Here is an 18,407-nt window from a genome sequence, read left to right on the forward strand (position 1 = left end):
AGAGAGAGAGAGAGAGAGAGAACAGGAATGGATGCAAAGGTAGTTTTTGTAATATCAAAGTTCAGTACAGCTACCACACAGAAAAAAACATACCAATAATATATTGTACAAGTTTTATAGCAACACATGTTGGTTTGCAACACTGTATAGTTCAGATCTAAAGTGCACAACCCCAGTCTGAGGTGACAAGACAGTACTATCAGTATAATAAAGGCAACACAGTCACACGCACAACCGATTCCCTTTTCTTCCCTCGCATCCTGGGACAGTACGTGAAGTCCACACCATTTATGGGTCTCAGATAAAAATGTACCACACTTTTTTTTCAAGTATTTTAAATAACTAACACAATATTGCTGTGTAAATGAAAATGGCCATGTCAATTCTGATTAAAGCTAAAACCAGAGTTTTCTAAACTTTGTAAAGAACGGTCCCACATAAAGACCTCTGGCACTGGGAATTTGGGCTAATGTTCAAAACACTGTCCCTCCCTCCCTCCCTCCCTCCCTCCCTCCTGCCCCCTTTCTTTCCTTCCTCTTTTTTTTCTTCTCCTCCTCCCTTCCTCTCTCCTGAGCAGATTACAGACCTACTTTAAAGCATATTTATTAAACTCCTGGGACCTTCTAGGCTTTTACTTGCGTCCTTCCCTGCACTGGTCTGAGCAAGGCTCCTAGCAAATTTGAGGAAGGATCTGGAAGGGGAGTGGGGGAGAAAACCTATTGGTGAAATTATTTTGCTAAAATTTCACACACAGGCACAAATTCTCCTATTAAATTCTGTCATCTCATCAAGCTAAAAAGCAGCAGCTTCTGGTCTAGGATCTGTACCCCAAGGGCTAAGCATCCCGGAGTAGAGAGTCCATCAGGTCCATCAGGGTGCTGGGCCCCACCGTTTTCTCCAAGCAGGACATAAGGCTTGATCAATGAGTGTCTCTGCTTCTGAGGGGGGACCTTTGGCCTCTGGCTCAAGATAGATGGGAAGCAGTATGCTTATTCTCAGCAGTCAACTTCTAGAATGGAAAGGGATGCTTGGCCATTAGCCAAAGCCTAGAACTGGAGGCTATTCCTTCACGAAATTCTGCAGCACAGATAAAGAGTTTTCTTCCAGTTGTCATAGGGAATCCATTTGCTTTCTAGACAGAAAGGGTCCAAAGCCATGTTCATATTAAGTATCAAAGTTTTTGTATATAACCTGGTAGAAATAATATAGGGGCAATCTTATGAAGATATCAGATGGCCGAATTGTGTGGTTCTATTATGGGGCAAATCCATCTGTTGAAGGACAGGGCCTTCTTTCTTCCCTTGTATACCTGTATCTTTTTGACTACTGAACTGCCTGGTCCATATAGAAAGGACAAATGTTTCTAAATTTGTATCAGCAGCCTGCATATAAAAGTCCATAGTTTTCCTACCAGCACTTGGACTCTGACAATCTGTGGTCCCATAAGTACCAGTGGGAGCTTTTGTTAGCTCATGTCTCTCCATCAGGTTTGCAGGAGAAAGGATGTTTTAAAAATATTATTCTAAATTCTGAGGATCTTATTATCTCTGCATATTCTGGTCACTTTGGATCTTGATGAGAGACAAGAAGGTCTTAAGATGATGTTTCAAAATCTAGGGCAAGAAGCTCATTTCATGAAAAGAAAATAACCACCCGTGGAATATAAATGAATTATTTGGGATCCCAGTGATCAGGAGTCTAGCGAGGGAGACTTCTGTGGGTAGAAATGGAGCAGGGTATGGGAATAAGAAATTACCGAGGAGGCAAGTTACTGCTTCCTGGACAGTGGCAACATGGCATCCAGGATGGTGGCACTATTGTCACACAGAGCTCTCTTCTTCCAAGGCCAAGTTTAATTTTCTGGGCTCACCACATTCTGGGAGCATGCTTCATTCCTCTTTGCTCAGGCTGATTAGGTTTTATTTTTTCTAATTAATACAAATGACCTAATAAAAGAACACTGTTTAGGAAGATGCCCTAAGAATCACCATCAACCTTCTGTTGAAACAGGCCAAATTGGAATGTGGAATAGGGATGATTACCCTACTTTGATCTAAGATGAAGCTTGGCTTGTCACGCTTACAGAGTGGCTCTGCTAAGGGGAAAGTGGGTGGAAAACATAAATAAGAAAATTTTTTTATCAATTCGATCAATCATTTTAAAGAACTTGCAGTATTCTCTTGTGTTTGTTTTGAAATACTAACTTTAGAGATGTGATAAGCCATAACACGTGTTGAAAGAAGGAATCATACCTTTTGAGAATTTTGTGGGCCTATGTCCCAAAATAACATTGGGCATTTAATTGTGCCTCCCTTAAAAGAAAGAGAAAAAAAAATCTGGCTTAGTTTTCATATCTGCCCCTGCAGTTTGTATAACCCATATAAAATAAAAATCTATATGTTACAAAATAGGATTTCTTTTATATATATATATATTTTCCTTCTGTAAAATTATATGTATTTAAATACATTTGAAATGTTGCTATAGGTAAATTAGAAATTTTTTTCTAATACTATGAAAAAGGCAAGAGTTTTTTATTATCAACATACATTTTATATTCACTTTATGCTTTTCACTGCACCCCAAAGAACCTTTTATGATTCAGGGGCAATTTGGCACTGTTCAGTCCTACTACTCTGAAGTGAAAATAAAGTTTGATTTGCACACTATGTATTAAAAGTAAGGGAAGTATTTATAACAATTTCAAGCTTTTCCTTATTGACTAGAACACAGCCTGTTGTTGCTAATTATTAGAGGTATTCTAAACTTAAGAAAGGATTTTTAAAAGGAGCAATTTTTAAAATTTTTAAACTGTACTCTACTTCAACACCACGATATAGAAATAGATTTACTTTGGAACAAACTACAAATACATTCACACAGTTTGTGACAACTTAATTGTCTAGCTAGAGAATTGAAACAGCTTGATGAGCTAGCTTATTATAAATCTTGTCCAAGACGCTCTATTTCTTCAATCAGGAAGTCGATGTCTTGGTGAGTTGCTGCAGGGTTTGAGATGACCATGCGGAAGAAATTGACCTTGTCTCCCAAGGGCTGGTAGCTGACCATTGTGGTCCCATATTCCATCATTCTGGCTTTAATCACTGGGGCCACCTGTGGAAGAGACCATATCAGCATGGTGACTGTTTCTCCCAGGGTATCTTCCCTTTGCCAAAGAACCTAACAGCAAGCAGTATTTTTAGTTTCTAACTAAACAATCAGAACCATATCTGTTTTCTCTTGAAGGAATTGTCTCCAAGTCTTCTTGGGATCAGAGGACTAGAACAGTTCAGTACATTCAAGGTCCTGAAGGTGATAAGAAGAAGAATAAATGGTAGGCTATCAGATGCTTGCCACTTTACCCTTGACTTCCTAGTTAGTGTTTTGGGAGAATGGGAAGAATCTGGTATTGATCCCAAAGTTGAATTATTTAGCAATACAATATTTGGGGGAGTTTTTTTTCCTGTAGCAAATGCAAAATCATTGGAAATAAAACATAGTGCAGAGAACTGTTACCAAGAGGTAAGCCTCAATATCAAATGACGCATGAAGCAGACTTTTGGCAACTTTACCGAGACCCTAAAGCTTTCTAGTTTCTTTTCATTCTCCTTTTGCATTGCCTCTGTTTATAAGATATTTCAAAAGATTTTCCTTAATAATGATGAAGAATCAGCTGGGGCAAAAAGCTGAACCCACAGGGATTTAACATACAGAAGCATATCACAGACAAGATTTCACTACATTTATGCCAGACTGCTGTAGTTCTCACTAGTGCTCCTTTGTGTATGCAACAAAGTTTAAACTCTTTAGCTCAGCATTAAAGCCTTCTATCACCCAGCTCTGAGGACTCACCTCACACTGCTCACCAAAATGAATCTTCAACTCTGACAAGACTCGTTTATTAAATACCCTTGAATGTACCACATGCACTTTTACTCCTTCACATTGGTCATCAGTCTTAACCACGTCATCCTTGTTCTCTCTGCTCAGAATCCCTTTTTTCTTCCAGTCCAATTTATTAAATACCCTTGAATGTACCACATGCACTTTTACTCCTTCACATTGGTTATCAGTCTTAACCACGTCATCCTTGTTCTCTCTGCTCAGAATCCCTTTTTTCTTCCAGTCCACATCCTACACACACTCCAAGACTCCAGCACAGTCTTATAACTGTGACGAAGCCTTTCCTGACTTCTTCGGTCCGTTAGTATCTTTCCTCTTTTAAGTTCAAATACACGACCCTTACCCATAGATTCTGACTATATGCTAATTTCCTATTGTCCTCTTACTTATGAGCAAATACATATTCTCTCTCTATCTCAACTGTAAGCTCCTAGAGGGCAGGCACAGTGTCTTTTACTTCTTTTGTTTACCAGCACAGTGTTGGGTACATGCTGAGAGTTTTCTGTGTTATTACTATCTAGGAAGAGGCACAAATTGAAAATATGACTAACTGTATGTATGATCTGTACACATATATTTACCACTGGAGATTATAAATATAACATCTGATCTTTTAAGTTCATTGCTGCAAATACATAGCCAGGAATGGTAGACATAAGAGGAACTTTACACTTATTTGAGATATACCTGGTCAAAAACTCAATTCAAAATGGGGACTGTGCCTTACCTTGCAGTTGGATTCATTCTAAATAAAGGATAGTTAGATTCAAATGGAATGCTGTTATGAACATGTGACTTTTGAATATCAACTCAAATAATCATTGATTGACAATGAGGTTTTCATCTTCAAAGTACTCAATGCACAAAATCAGCAACCTTCCCATCAAGCCTGATCATGTGTTAGTTACCGAAGACAAAACCAACAGACGGACTTCACCTTCACTTCACATGCTGAACCTAATTTCCTCATCTGAAAATGAATGTGGCCGATGATCCCAGTGCTGAGATATTCTGATTCTACAGTAACAACTTCTTACATCTATTCCTGCCCCTCCCTTGTTGGGTGAGGAGGTGATGTAAAGAGGAATGTTTCTGTTGGGTTGATACTTCTTTTCACCTAAAGTAGTAAGGATGTATGAAGAGGATCAGGCTAATCCCAGAGAATAAATATAAAAAAGAATTTAAATATCTGAAGTCTGGAATTAAGTTCTGAAAATAGATCTACTACAGCATCATTACTTTGTGCTGTGAGATATGGCAAGTCAGTGTGTTCCTGGGAAGAGAAATCCCAGATTAGAAAAGGAATTCCAAATCTACATGGCTATGGGAATTTAAGGACAAGTCACGTAACTATTTCTTAGTTTTATTTGTACAATAAATCATGCTTGCTCTTTAGAACTGATAAAATAATGGCAATGTTTTACTCAGTGAATTAAATTCTAATTTAGGTCTCATGGGCAATTCAAGCAAAAACACATAAGCATGACATTAATTATTAAGGACAGATGAATGCAAATCAAAGGTCAAAAGATTAATGTTAACAGCCACATCCCAAACAGATTTTGGCATAAAGTGAGATTGAAGATTGAATCTCCCCAGTTCCTGAAGCAAGCTGAGGTGGCAGAAATCACAGCTGTCTAAATACATATGACTTTTAGTTGCTTCCAGAAAATGCTCATGAACTAAAATTAGCTGGAACATGGAACATCTACTTCACTGCATACTCACTACTTGCAAGTTGAAAAGGAAGATAAGATTCTGATGAATATATAGAGTTTTCACTTATTTCTAGACTTTTATTTCTTTCAGATTTTTGGTTTTGCTGAAGAAAGAAAGTCAGCTGAGAAAGAGAGATACTGCATGTTGAAGAATTCACTAAAGACCTAATCAGACCCCAAAGTAAGAACACTTTGGGGCTATCTTAAGAGTTTTAGAGTATTGTTTCTCCTATGGGCCATCATTTTTTTAGTCCTTCAGAAAACAATAACCAAGGTCCCATCAAATTACCAGTGACATACTTTACAGAAATAGAAAAAACAATTCAAACATTTGTGTGGAAAAAACAAGATACCCAAATAGCCAAAGCAATCCTGACCAAAAAGAACAAAGCAGGGGGTATCACATTCCCTGACTTCAAAATATACTACAAAGCAATAGTAATCAAAACAGCATGGTCCTCACACAAAAAACCAGACACATAGACCAATGGAACAGAATAGAGAATTCAGAAATAAATCCACATACCTACAGCCAACTGATTTTTGACAAAGGAGACAAGAACATACATTGGGGAAAGGGCAGCCTCTTTAGTAAATGGTGCTAGGAAAATTGCATATCCATGTGTAGAAGAATGAAACTCAACCCTTGTCTCTCACCACATACCAAAATCAACTCAAAATGGAGTAAAGGCTTAAATGTAAGAACTAAAACTATAAAACTTTTAGGAGAAAACATAGGAGAAAAACTTCAGGACATAGGTCTGGGCAAAGATTTTATAAATGATACTTCAGAAGCACAGGGAACAAAAGCAAAAATTAACAAATGGGATTATATCAAACTAAAAATCTTCTGCACAGCAAAGGAAACAATCAACAGAGTGAAAAGACAACCTGCAGAATAGGAGAATATTGTATCGTATATTTCAAGATAGCCGGAAAAGAGGATCTTGAGTGTTATGACCACAAAGAAACGATAAATATTTAGGTAATAGATATGCTAACTATTCTGATTCGATCATTATACAACATATGCATGTATCTAAACAAACTGTACCCCATAAACATGTACAATGGAAAAAAATTTCAAAAAACAAACCAGGGGATTCTCCCACAATTTGAATCCACATTTGTTTCCTCCAAAAAGAGCTCATACTAAAGCATCATGAAATAACTTTACAAGATATCATAGAAATGTATTTTATACTATGTGTTAGAAAACCTTTTTACTGTTAAATCTTGGAAGCCTGAAGGAAATTTTTGAAAAATGAAAAAGCACAATAACCATAATTAAGACACTCTGAAATGTTAAAGTCTCATCAATTAAATTCCCCATTATACTTACTAACATAAACTTTAAAAGAATCACCTTAAATATTTACTATTAAATCCATTGTTGACCTTTTGAAAATTCATCAATTAGTGTAGGACTATGAAAACTGATAGAGGAGATGTGGAAAATGATCAAGAATAATAAATATTACAAGAAGATGATGATGAAAAAGAACCAGAAACACAAGAGGTGATCAATAGACCAGCCTTTTGATTCTTGTTTGATAAACGTCTGCACCGAGTCCACTTGTTGTTGCTTCCCTGTGTCTAAGGCACTTGAGTGTGGTCATGTCCCCCTGGTGCCCCATGCATTCTCCGTCTGCTCTGCTTCAGGGACAATGTATCACCTGCACACTCACAGTCCTGACTGAGCAGCAAGAGACACACCAACCAGATACTCATCTTTCTCTCCCTTCTGAGGATGTGACTGTGCTTGTTTCAGTAATAACTATGTCTGTTATCTAGATAACTGTCCCCAGCCAGTGCACTCTGAGAAAAGGCCTATGATCCACTGTTAGGTTTCCTAAATGTCGTTTCCCTTCCTTATTCTGGAATATGAAAAAGGTACTTGCTACAGACTGAATGCTTGTGTCCTCCCCAAATTCATATGTTGAAATCCTAACTCTCAGTGTGATGGTATTAGAAGGTGGGGCCTTTGGGTGTTGAATGGGGTTAGTGCCTTATAAAAGAGACCCCAGAGATCACCTTTTCCTTCTTTCTGCCATGTGACAAAAAGACTGTTTATGAACCAGAAAGTGGGCCCTTAACAGACACAGAGTCTGCCAGTGCCTTGATCTTGGACTTTCCAGCCTCCAGAACTGTGAGAAATAAATTTCTGTTGTCTGTAGGCCACCCAGTCTATGGTACTTTGTTTTTGTAGGCTGAACAGACTAAGATAGTACTTTAGCTCTACAAATGACTTTTGATTTTTGTATGTTAAAGCCACGTACCAGGCAAGAGGGTACAAAGGGTAATTTGCTGACTTGTCTAGAATTTAACTTTATTTTGTTTCCCACACAGTACACAGAAGACTCCACATTTCCCCAGTGTTGGATCCATATCAGCACTGACCAAGAGAACTCTGTATAATGAGTGAGATGTTCTATATCCTCACTATCAATACAATAGCTACTAGTCACAAGTTGAACATTTGAAATGTGGCTAGTGTGACTGAAGAACTGAATATTTAGTTGAATTTAATGTTAATTTATTTAAATTTAAATGTAAATAGCCACATGTGATTAGTACTACCGTATTGGTCAGTATAGATTATTTATTTCACCTCAGCTCTTTTAGCTCTGGGAGTGTGTGCATGTGTAAGTGTGTGTGTGGGTTCCTGTACATTATAATTTAAGGGCTTTATACTCAATAAGGAACTTTTCTGGAACTCTGAAAAATTATTTACATAGATAAACAAAAGTTAACCTGATATTTCATGTGGTTCTAGTTTCATTTCTAAATCTGACTTGCTGAATTCTTTCTATGACAGAAATGAAAATGGAGTCATAACAGAGAGAAAAATCAGGACAATTCATTTTGCAATCCCCAGAGAATTTCAAATTTGAAATACCAACTGTATAAAAACAGTTTACTAGTGTTTTAATTGCTGTCTTCAGGAAATAATCTCCACCCCCATCACAGGTTATATGATGAGCTAAGATCTAAGAGGCATTTGAAGAGGTGTATTTAAATGGGAGAATTGACTTTTGCTCAGAGTTGACTTTTGCTCAGAAAATGAAGAAGAAACTTTTTTTTGTTCTGTATTCCCATCTTGCCCTGTCCCTCAGCCCAGTGATAATGAACTGATTCAACAAATGAAATCAGTTAAACTACTGTGTGGAATCTCTGTCTGGGTTCATTAAAGAAGTGAAAGGCATTGGAATGAAAACATCTAATTTTTGTTAACTTGTGAAATAAAATTAGTCATTGTTAAGGTAATTTACACTATGGAGAAGCTACACAATAAAAATTCCAGGAAAAATATGAATTATTTCCTCTCAAAAGACAGGAGACACTCCCCCATCATTCATTCCTTTTTTTTTTTTTTGCCTGCACCTATCATCTTGTCCAAAGCGACCTCCACTTACTCCCTCCCACCTCTTGAAATGAACCAACTTCATTAAAACTTCAAACACGACCACAACCTCTCTCACCCCAATACATGCACCACAGATCATGGTTCTTGAAGCTTTCTTCCATCTGTTCCTCTAGGTCAGTGGTTCTCAACCTGGGCTGCCTGCTGGAATCACTCAGAGAACTTTTAGAACTGTTCCCAGACTCACCCAACAGCAATTAAATTCTCAGGTTAAGCCCTGGTCACTAGTGTTGTGTATAAAACTTCTGGATGATTCTAATGTAGAGCCAGGGTTGGGAGTTACTACTCTAATTAGGAGGCTTGGTTTAAAGACCTCAATCATGTTTAAGCTTCCCCAGATAAGTTCAAACTTTTTTTTTTTTTTGCAGCTGGCCAGCACAGGAATTGAACCCTTGACCTCGGTGTTATCAGCACCATGCTCTAACCAACTGAGCTAACCAGCCGGCATGATGTGGAGAGTTTGATAATGGGTTGCTAAAGGGCAGGTGTTAACATTTACAGGCTTTTCTGAAGGCTTTAAATCCACCCAAAATCCTGTTCTTTGTTTTACATAGAAGGAAATTAAGTGTCCCAAAACTTGAGTGACAATCCTCAAGCTCCTTAGCAGTGGGGCAGAGGCTCCGGGCAGTGACTGCAGGAGGATCGCTCTTGCACAATGAAAAAAAACCCAACCCATCAGCCAACCAACCCACTCTGAAGTCCAAATATACATGATGGTCCCTAGTTTTCCATTCCTATTTCACCCATATGTATATGCTAGCAGCAGGAGAGGATAAAAGATAAAGGGTGTCTTACTGACCACAGTAGAATTTAAAGCTCAAGCCCTCAGGCTCTGGAGTCAGACTTTCTGTGCGATTTGGGGAAAGTTACTTTTTCCCCTTGTGCTTCAGTTTCCTCATCAGTGAAATGAGGCAACACCAGTACTTCCCGCACCAGTTTGCTATGAGACTTCAAGTGATCTAACGCCTGATAAAAGCTGAGCCTGGGACACAATACACACTGTAAATGGTGGCTGTTCTTACTATTTCTCCTTGTCCTGTTACCTTCTGGGAGTCACGACAGCTCCAAAAACCCACAGCGTAGCCTTGACCTTGACATCTCAAGAGGGTCAGCAGCAGCTTTGTTTTTTAAACATTCCTGGTACCTGAAGCCTCTTTTGTGCTTTTAACTAAGAACTGGTTTCGCTTGGAAGATCAGTCAACTTCAGCAACGGTTCTTGCTGCTTTATAAATGCCAGTTAAGGTTATCACCTAATTACTTATTTTAAGACATTATAAACTCTCAGAATACAAGCAAGTAGAGTTTTGAAAAGTCTGCATATACCAACTCTGCATGGCCTGGCTCTGCAGGAGCCACAGAAGGGAATGAGTCCGTGCACCAAGGTTGGATTTCTCCCAAAGACATATGTATTTGTTATAAAGATGAAATGTATGTGAAAGGCCCAATATACACACATATCAAAAAAGGAAAAGCTGGGCACTTACCTTTGAGAGGCGACTCATTCTTTCTTCATTGTCTTCCAGAACACGCAAACTCGGAGGCACATACCAGAAGCAGACATTTGTGTGCTGAGGCTACAAAGTGGAAAGTATGATTCACACCCAGCCCGAACTGACAATTTTGAAAATTCCAAGGTTATTTCAAATCTATTTATTTGGTAGATTCAGACTATAATTCCTACTTTTAAGGCAGTGATTGCCTTTGGAGTGTCTGACTTTCACAATGTTATATGGAGTTATGCGAGTTTGATCTTTATTCTGGCTCAGTATAGCTACCCTGTCATCCACTCCTTCCTTTTTGCAATGGTCCCACTTACCTGGACAGCACATCATTTACATCAAAAAATGTCAGTGATAAGAATTAGAATTGACTAAACTTTTGGGGATTGTACAATACATACCTTCCCGTCAAACACCATTTCATATCCTTCTCGGTTTTTTATGATATTGTATAAATACTCTGCCAGCTCCAAACACTTATCAACATGTGCTTCAAACCCAGTAGTCCCCTAAGTGAGAGAAGAACAAAGCTCAGTAGGCAGCTGAGAATGCGGGTAGAGTTCTCAGGTGGAGGTGCGGGGACGAAGTGATCCCTCTGGAAATGGACGGTCATCCTGCTGCTTCTGTCACAGCAATGCTCTGGCACTTTCCTGACACAAGACTGTTTTCTACAGGCTTTTCTGGCCATTATGCCATTCTTTTCCCTTTATGCTCTCCCACTCAGGTGCTTTTGTTCTTTTGCATAACTGGTCTCCACAGCAGACTCCTTTTCTTTCTGAGCCTCCATCCCCCAGGCAATTATTTTAATTACTCAAGGGGAAAATTTGCCTCTGCTGTTCATAGTAGTAATCATGCAAGTCGTTAATAACAGGAGAGCTGGGCTATTATCTTCCTGTGGATAGGAAGCATCATCAGAGATCCCTCAGGACACCTGCTTAACCCTCCCTGCAATGTAAATTTTCCCTTCCCAGACCCCGTCTTTGTTTTCCTGTTACAGGACAAATGGGGTAGGTACTTGATGAATATTAGTTGAATATATAAATGAATGAATCTTAGGGAGCACACAGATGCTTTGTGAGCCTGTCATTCTGCCATGTTCTTTAGTGTTCTCTTTTGGTTATGGATGAAGACTCACATGTCTGTAATGGGGGAACATTATCACAGAGGTCTTTTAGTTTCTAGCTCTGGAAGCCCTGGATCTGGACTTAGAAAAAACAACACAACAGCCTTGAACTGGTGCTCTTTAACTGATGTCAGGACACACTAGGGCATTACTTTTCACAATGGCTTTCCTTTTATCTCCTTCAGCCTTTGCTCAATGCTAATGGAAAGCTTAGAAAAACAGTTAATGCTCATCCCCGATGAGCACTTAGAACTGGGCATTACTTTTCACAATGGCTTTCCTTTTATCTCCTTCAGCCTTTGTTCAATGCTAATGGAAAGCTTAGAAAAACAGTTAATGCTCATCCCCGATGAGCACTTAGAACTGGCCTACCAGTAACTAATCCAACACGGAAATGAAAGGGAAAAATTCCAATGGAGATAAGATGGGCCCGCTTTCCTACTTACACACGTTCTCATCATCTCAGCTAAAAGGGGGACCCAGCATAGCCCAGTGACTTGTAACATCTGAATCACGTTTAAGAACAAGCTGTAGGGAAGAGATCTAATGAGTTCAGAAATTCATTTCTTTGGAGATTGCTGCCCCAGCTGACTGGCACCAGAAGGATGACTGGGTCCTGATGACTCCCAGGAAGGGCCTGGGCTGATTGATGCCTGAATGCTCAGGCCAGCACCTATGCCATGAGCTCCAGGAGTCTGTGTGCTAAGGAAATGAGAATTGGTATGGACTGATGTGGCACTTCAGGTCTATTTGGGATGAACCCTGGCTATGCAGGAGTCCACAGAAGGGAGTGACCCATGCACCAAGGTCAAATTTCTCCTAAAGACACATGCATATGTCATAAGATGCTGCTTCCGAAATAACTACTGTATGCCTTGCTGCTATGTCCATGTTTACTGACACCACCCTAGTTCAGGCCCTCTTACTTTTCAACTGGACTGTAGTTCCCTAATCATTCTTCTGTCAACCACTAGTCTCAGAATATGCACTTGAGATTCTTCTTGACCATCTTCCTGGAAAGGCCTCCTCCCAGCTCTGCTGCTTGAATTCTTAATATTCTTCTATCCTGTTCAATCCCCATGTCAAAGGTCATCTCTTAATAAAGCATTCTCGGTTCTCAAGCTAGGAAGGTGTGTCTGTGTTTCTTTTATGACCAGTTATATTCCATCTTATGAGATGGCTATCTGTGCATTTATCTTGTCCTGTCTGGAACATAGTAACCTCCTCATCCCGTTCAGCACCAGGCACAATAACAGATGCTCAACTTCTACTTATTAAAATATTTTAGAGAGAAACTGAACATTCAGTGACTCAGCAAAGGATGACAAATTTCAACTTCCCTATCCTATAATGACTTTTTCTTTTTTCTCAGCCATTTGCTGAATCCCTTTATTATCCACATTTTTATTAGGAAGTCCAATCATAAAAACTACATGGAAACCTGCCAATTTGTATAACCACAAACAAACACAGATTTACTGTGAAACCTTGGTAGTTACATATTAAGCCATCCCTGCAGGTTTAAAAGACGGGCAATCATTTTAAGGTTTGTTTATTTATTTTTGTCTGCCACCAAGTTTTAGCCACTGAGAAAATCTATCAACATGGAAAATAATCGTCAAATCCTAGGATTCTCTAATAAAATCCAGACAAAATTAAAATCCCACTCAATGAGAACAGAATTGAGGGCAAGCGCTGTATCTTTGCTAATGACAGGCTTACATCTTATGATCTAGAACGCCTCTCAGCATCCTGCATCAGGAGGCTCATTTTTTGCATAAATTTGCTCTAATCATGTTATCTTGTACTTAATATGATGGCCATATCAGTGCATTTAGCTCCATTAGTTATTAACAGATTAGTTTGAAGAATAGTAATTTATACTTAGGTTATTATTTTTCATATGGTTTATCTATCTGGCTAAGGAGAAATTGTGAATTAACTTGAAATTTGCATGCTCTAGGCATATCTGATAACAGAGGGTTTACTGAATTAATGCTATGATTTTTCTAATTATTCTTTTTCAGATCGTTTCCTCATTTCTGGGGGAATGCCGGATAGAGCATCAGAGCCAGCTCTGTCGTAGTTCTGCTCGTGGGGACAGGATGACTCCTCCTTTCTTGGCTGGCACGACTAGATAGCGTCTGATGTGAGAGTACAATTATGCTCACCTCAGATCTAGATTGTAGAACCAAACTTATTGCTTTAATAATTATTATCATTTCATTTTGCAAAAAAATAGAGCTTTAAGTTGAAAACCAAATGAAATTTTGCCTTTTAGATGTCTAGATACTCGAGGTTTTGCATAAGGAATTAAAAGACTATCTGCTCATAAGTAACGCAGCTGCTGTGATTTTTCTTTTTTCTCTTTTCATCCTCTCTCCCAGTGCCTTTATTTCAGCACTTTAAAAACTGGATCTTTTGCCTTTATTTCAGGCTTCATCTGGTCCTGCTGTTTGATTCACACCTGATGTCCTCCAAGTTATTTCCCTAAGAACCAACGAGCTGCACCACGCTGGAAAGGAGGCTTCAGATAGAAACAGAGCAGCAGGAACTGATGAACCACGAGAGAAACATTTTTATGTAAATATAGCTAATGATCATCAACTTAATAAAAACACCACAGGAAGAAGAGACAAAAAGAATGATATTTGAAGTAAGAGGAAACATGCACACTATTTAGAGATTAAGCTCTTTAAAACTTACTACCCGATATTTACGTTTATCCTTTTGTGATCTCCCAAAATCAATGAAATAAAAAACTTGCTCATTTAAAAACCACCTGGGAGTACACCAACAATTGATACTCTTGATTTTTTTTTTCCAGATCAAAGTGTCATTCCCAACAGAATGAGTCTCATCTTGGATGGTGGAGACCAGGTACATGTCCTTATGTGGTTCTCAATTTTCAAAAGAGGGAGGGAGCCCCTGTCCAGCTTAAGGGAAGGGAGTCCATCAACACCACCTTTACTGGAAAACACAGTAGAGCCTCACTTCAAGTCGCTGTCCAATACTTGGAGATACTTAGCAATACTTGGAGAAAATTCAGCTGGGGTAGATCCTATTGTGGAGACTTACCTGAAGGACATGTAACTAGCCATCCCTGGAAACCATCTAAGAATTATTTATGCATTAAGCAAGACCATCTATCTATTTAAATTTCCTCTTTTTTCCAGAATGGATTTTAAAAAGATTAAAAAAAAAATACTTGTGGGTTGCATGGTATCACTCCCAAGCCCCCTCTTTTTCTTGTTTGCAACCCTTCCCATCTGAACAGCTTAAAGCAATTCAGTTTACTGTGAAAAAATTTTATAAACAACAGCATATGAATTTCTTGCTGTGGACATGGTTTCTACCTCTTTACACAGACCTGAGGAAGAAGCCATTTGCTGGTCTCATTCAGGCACGACTCACTCCTGCTGACCGAGTTAACTATTTATAAACAACAGCATATGGAATTTCTTGCTGTGGACATGGTTTCTACCTCTTTACACAGACCCGAGGAAGAAGCCATTTGCTGGTCTCATTCAGGCACGACTCACTCCTGCTGACCGAGTTAACTGCTTCTTCCTGTGTGACTGAGCCTGTGGCCTCTATGTGTAAGCTACCTACAAAGCTTAGAGCCAAATGTGTGGCCTCTCTACCAAACATGCAGGACCTCAGGGGACACCAGCTTTCCCCTCTCTCTTTCTCATTTTCCTTTGTTAGGTTTCCCTCGAATACTCTTTTTGCAGTTGGATTTCTATAGCATATGCAGCTGGCTCTGGCCATTGCCACGTGGCAGAGATAAATGAAACCAGGTGAGAAGTCACTGATTTGTGACCTTTAAGTTAGGAATCTGATCAACATTCAAAATCAAATCTTTGACCTTTCCAGCCTGCTTACATGTAAACATAAATATATACTCTTTGAAGGCTACCATTAGGTCCAGCCAGTACTACACAGCATTAGTTACAGAGTATACCTTGTTGAGAGAGAAGGGATCACCTACAGTTAAATTCTGAGTTAAACAGAGAACCTGTACAAAAGGAGGTGATTAGGTACTTTTGGAGTTTTAGAAAAAGCTTTGTAACTAAATGTTATCCCTTGAAATGTCAAAAATAAGCTACCATGGTGGGCTTTTTACTTTGCTTTTTTTGTTCTCTAAACATATACTTTCAGGAATTCTCTGACCTACCTTGCCTGGATTCTAGGTCATAAGATTCCCATTCCAGAAAAGGTCCTGCCCCATATCCTGGAGGAGTGAATGCTATTCAGAGAAGCCAATAAGAATCTGAACAGGCAGGCCTTGCTGGGTTTCCCACTCAGTCTATTAGCATCGGATCACACTTTTCTTGTCCAATCACATTTCTACATGGCTGTGCCTCCTTCATAGAACCTAAGCCTAAGTATGGATAATTTTCCCCAAATCTTTGGGTCTTCATTCTGAAGGCTCCTGTGTCATGTAAAACTGTGAAACAATAAAATTTGCTATGCCTCTTCTTCATATTAAAAAAATAAATAAACATATGCTTTCAGATTGCATTAATCTACTCCGGTGATCAATCCCTGGGTAAAAACCAAGAGTTGGGGGATTAAAAAAACCCAACAACAAGAAGAAATGCCTACTAAAAATTAAGGCGTTCTGCTCTATAAAGCAAAATGGATTTGTTTTCTAGATGACTGAGCAGGAGAAGCAATTTGGCTTGAAAGGCAAAAGGCAAATAATGGGTTTGATTATATGCTTGCTCATGTAGAATGCAGGTATATCGATATCAATATAGATATAGGGTTAAAGAGAAATGCAATCGTGGGTAATTTTCAACTTAGAAATCAATTTTTAACATGTCATAATAGGGGTTGCCAGATAAAAGTTTCTGTTTTGAGTTGACATTTAGCTGGTGTCCATGTACTCACCTTTGCCCTCCACATTAGCCATAACTTAAATACATCGACGTGGCGTCCGCACTGTAAGGCCTTGTCTCCAGTGTCATAGGACAGGTCGTAGTGTTTATCTTGCTGAAAGAGGTAGGAGGCATGCATCTGGTTGCAATTCTGCATCAGTCCCTGAAAGAGAGAAGAGAAAAGTTAAACTCTGCTGACTGTCCATTAGATTTACATGGTGGTGGGAATTGTTAGGAAAAATATATATAAAAAAGAGACATTGTATATCTTGGAGAAAGAAAACATTAAGAATCAAATGAAAAAAAAAAAATAGATGGGGCCAAAATCTGGACAGGAACGTCCAAGCCATTGTGATAGGTCAACTCTGTGGGATAAATGGGATAAATGTAGGTCAAATGTCACTAGAGGTTAACAAGGACATACTTGTACTTACACTTTTACTTGCTATTTTAAGAGAAGGCATTTATAAAAATCAATTGATAAATAAAAATCACAATCATTCTTTGGGAGAACATCCTGATATTTTGGTTTTGTTGTAATTAAATATTTTGGAAGCTCTTTCGTTCTGTAAAATATTAGTGCCATTATCTGAGTGTTTCCATCCATATCTAGTTCAAGTACTTTATCATTTAGCCATTAGAATTTGAGCTCTCTTTGCAAATCACAGCTTTGCAAATCATTCCTATCATTTTTTATATGCTAAAATCTAAAAAATTAAAGACATTGCAGTTCTGAGATGAATTTAAATAACCAGTCTTTCAAATGTCATGTTCATCTGTCAAGAGTGGTCAGAGCTTCAGGACTGCATTTTCATAATCAGTTGCTTAAGATAATTACAGTGGGAAGTTTCATTATCAATGACCATTCATTTGCCCTAGCACCATAACCTCACTATGGAAATGGGTGGCAAAGAGATTGGACTATTCCAAAGAACAGTGAAAGGCTAAAATAGCATTGCCAGTCTCCTTACCAGAAACCCCACCATGTTTCAACTTGTCACAATCCACTGGAAGCCTTTGACTCTTTTGTTATCTACTATATAATTGCGATTTTACAAAAGCTTTGCCATTTGGTTTTGTTTCTCTTGTGACTCATGACAAGAGAAGAAAAGACTAAAATGTGATCACTTAGTCGAAGTTAGAAGTGAGAAAACTTTTAAAAAATTACCTGAACTAAAACACAATGCAATGCAACAACAATTTTAAGTAGGTTTTGAAAGACAGAGTGTCCAGATGGCAGACAACAGAACTGAACTCTACCTTGTAGTTCAGTTCGCTACGTTTGAAAAAGAAAATTCACTTGAAGACTAAGATGTGAAAATTGCAACAGATCCTTTTATTTTGTTTCACGGTCACAGAAATGTTGTGCAATTCTTCCCCTGGCCATACAAGCTCACAAATAGGTGCCATCAATGCTAGGGGAGACCACCTCCGAGAGTGTGGAATGGTGGATGGATCAGATCTACTGCTTTTGGGGTAGAAAAAAGAACTCAAAGCACATGATGTCTAAAAAGCTGGATAGCACCAGTCTCATCGTCGTATGGAAGGATAAATAGAAGAGATGTAGTTTTTCATTAAGAAGGCCTTGGTGAGATAGCGCCCTGGTTCTGAGCCATGACAAAGTTATCGACCATCATGTCCCAAACTATTTTAAACACATTAATAATTGCTGTACAAAAAGAGATTCCCATCTCAAATAAACTGAGGAAACTTTATATCATAAATCCCTTCATTTTTAGATATTGTAGTACATATCGGCATATTAAAGGCTCCAATAAGCCCTGAAACAATAAGACCTGTTTTTAACTCTAATCCAATATATCTTCACATTTTTTAACTGAGAACTCACTTATCACA

General features: G+C 38.6%; 1 protein-coding gene and 1 non-coding gene across 2 annotated transcripts in view; both read right to left on the reverse strand.

The window, feature by feature from the left end:
* Positions 1-2,517: 2,517 nt before the first annotated feature.
* Positions 2,518-18,407, reverse strand: part of GAD2 (glutamate decarboxylase 2 (pancreatic islets and brain, 65kDa)) — an 82,042-nt gene continuing 66,152 nt past the window's right edge. Inside the window, exons 13-16 of the mRNA XM_008580422.1 lie at positions 16,564-16,713; positions 10,946-11,053; positions 10,530-10,619; positions 2,518-3,114 (exon numbers count right to left, since the gene is read on the reverse strand). Of these exons, the coding sequence (XP_008578644.1) occupies positions 2,941-3,114; positions 10,530-10,619; positions 10,946-11,053; positions 16,564-16,713 (522 nt within the window). The 3' untranslated portion in view covers positions 2,518-2,940. The remainder of the gene's footprint in view (positions 3,115-10,529; positions 10,620-10,945; positions 11,054-16,563; positions 16,714-18,407) is intronic.
* On the reverse strand, positions 9,415-9,488 carry TRNAI-GAU. Its single transcript has one exon. It is a non-coding gene; the product is annotated as a tRNA-Ile (tRNA).

This window comes from Galeopterus variegatus, unplaced genomic scaffold, assembly GCF_000696425.1.
Source record: "Galeopterus variegatus unplaced genomic scaffold, G_variegatus-3.0.2 Scaffold2086, whole genome shotgun sequence".
Classification (NCBI taxonomy): Eukaryota; Metazoa; Chordata; class Mammalia; order Dermoptera; family Cynocephalidae; genus Galeopterus; species Galeopterus variegatus.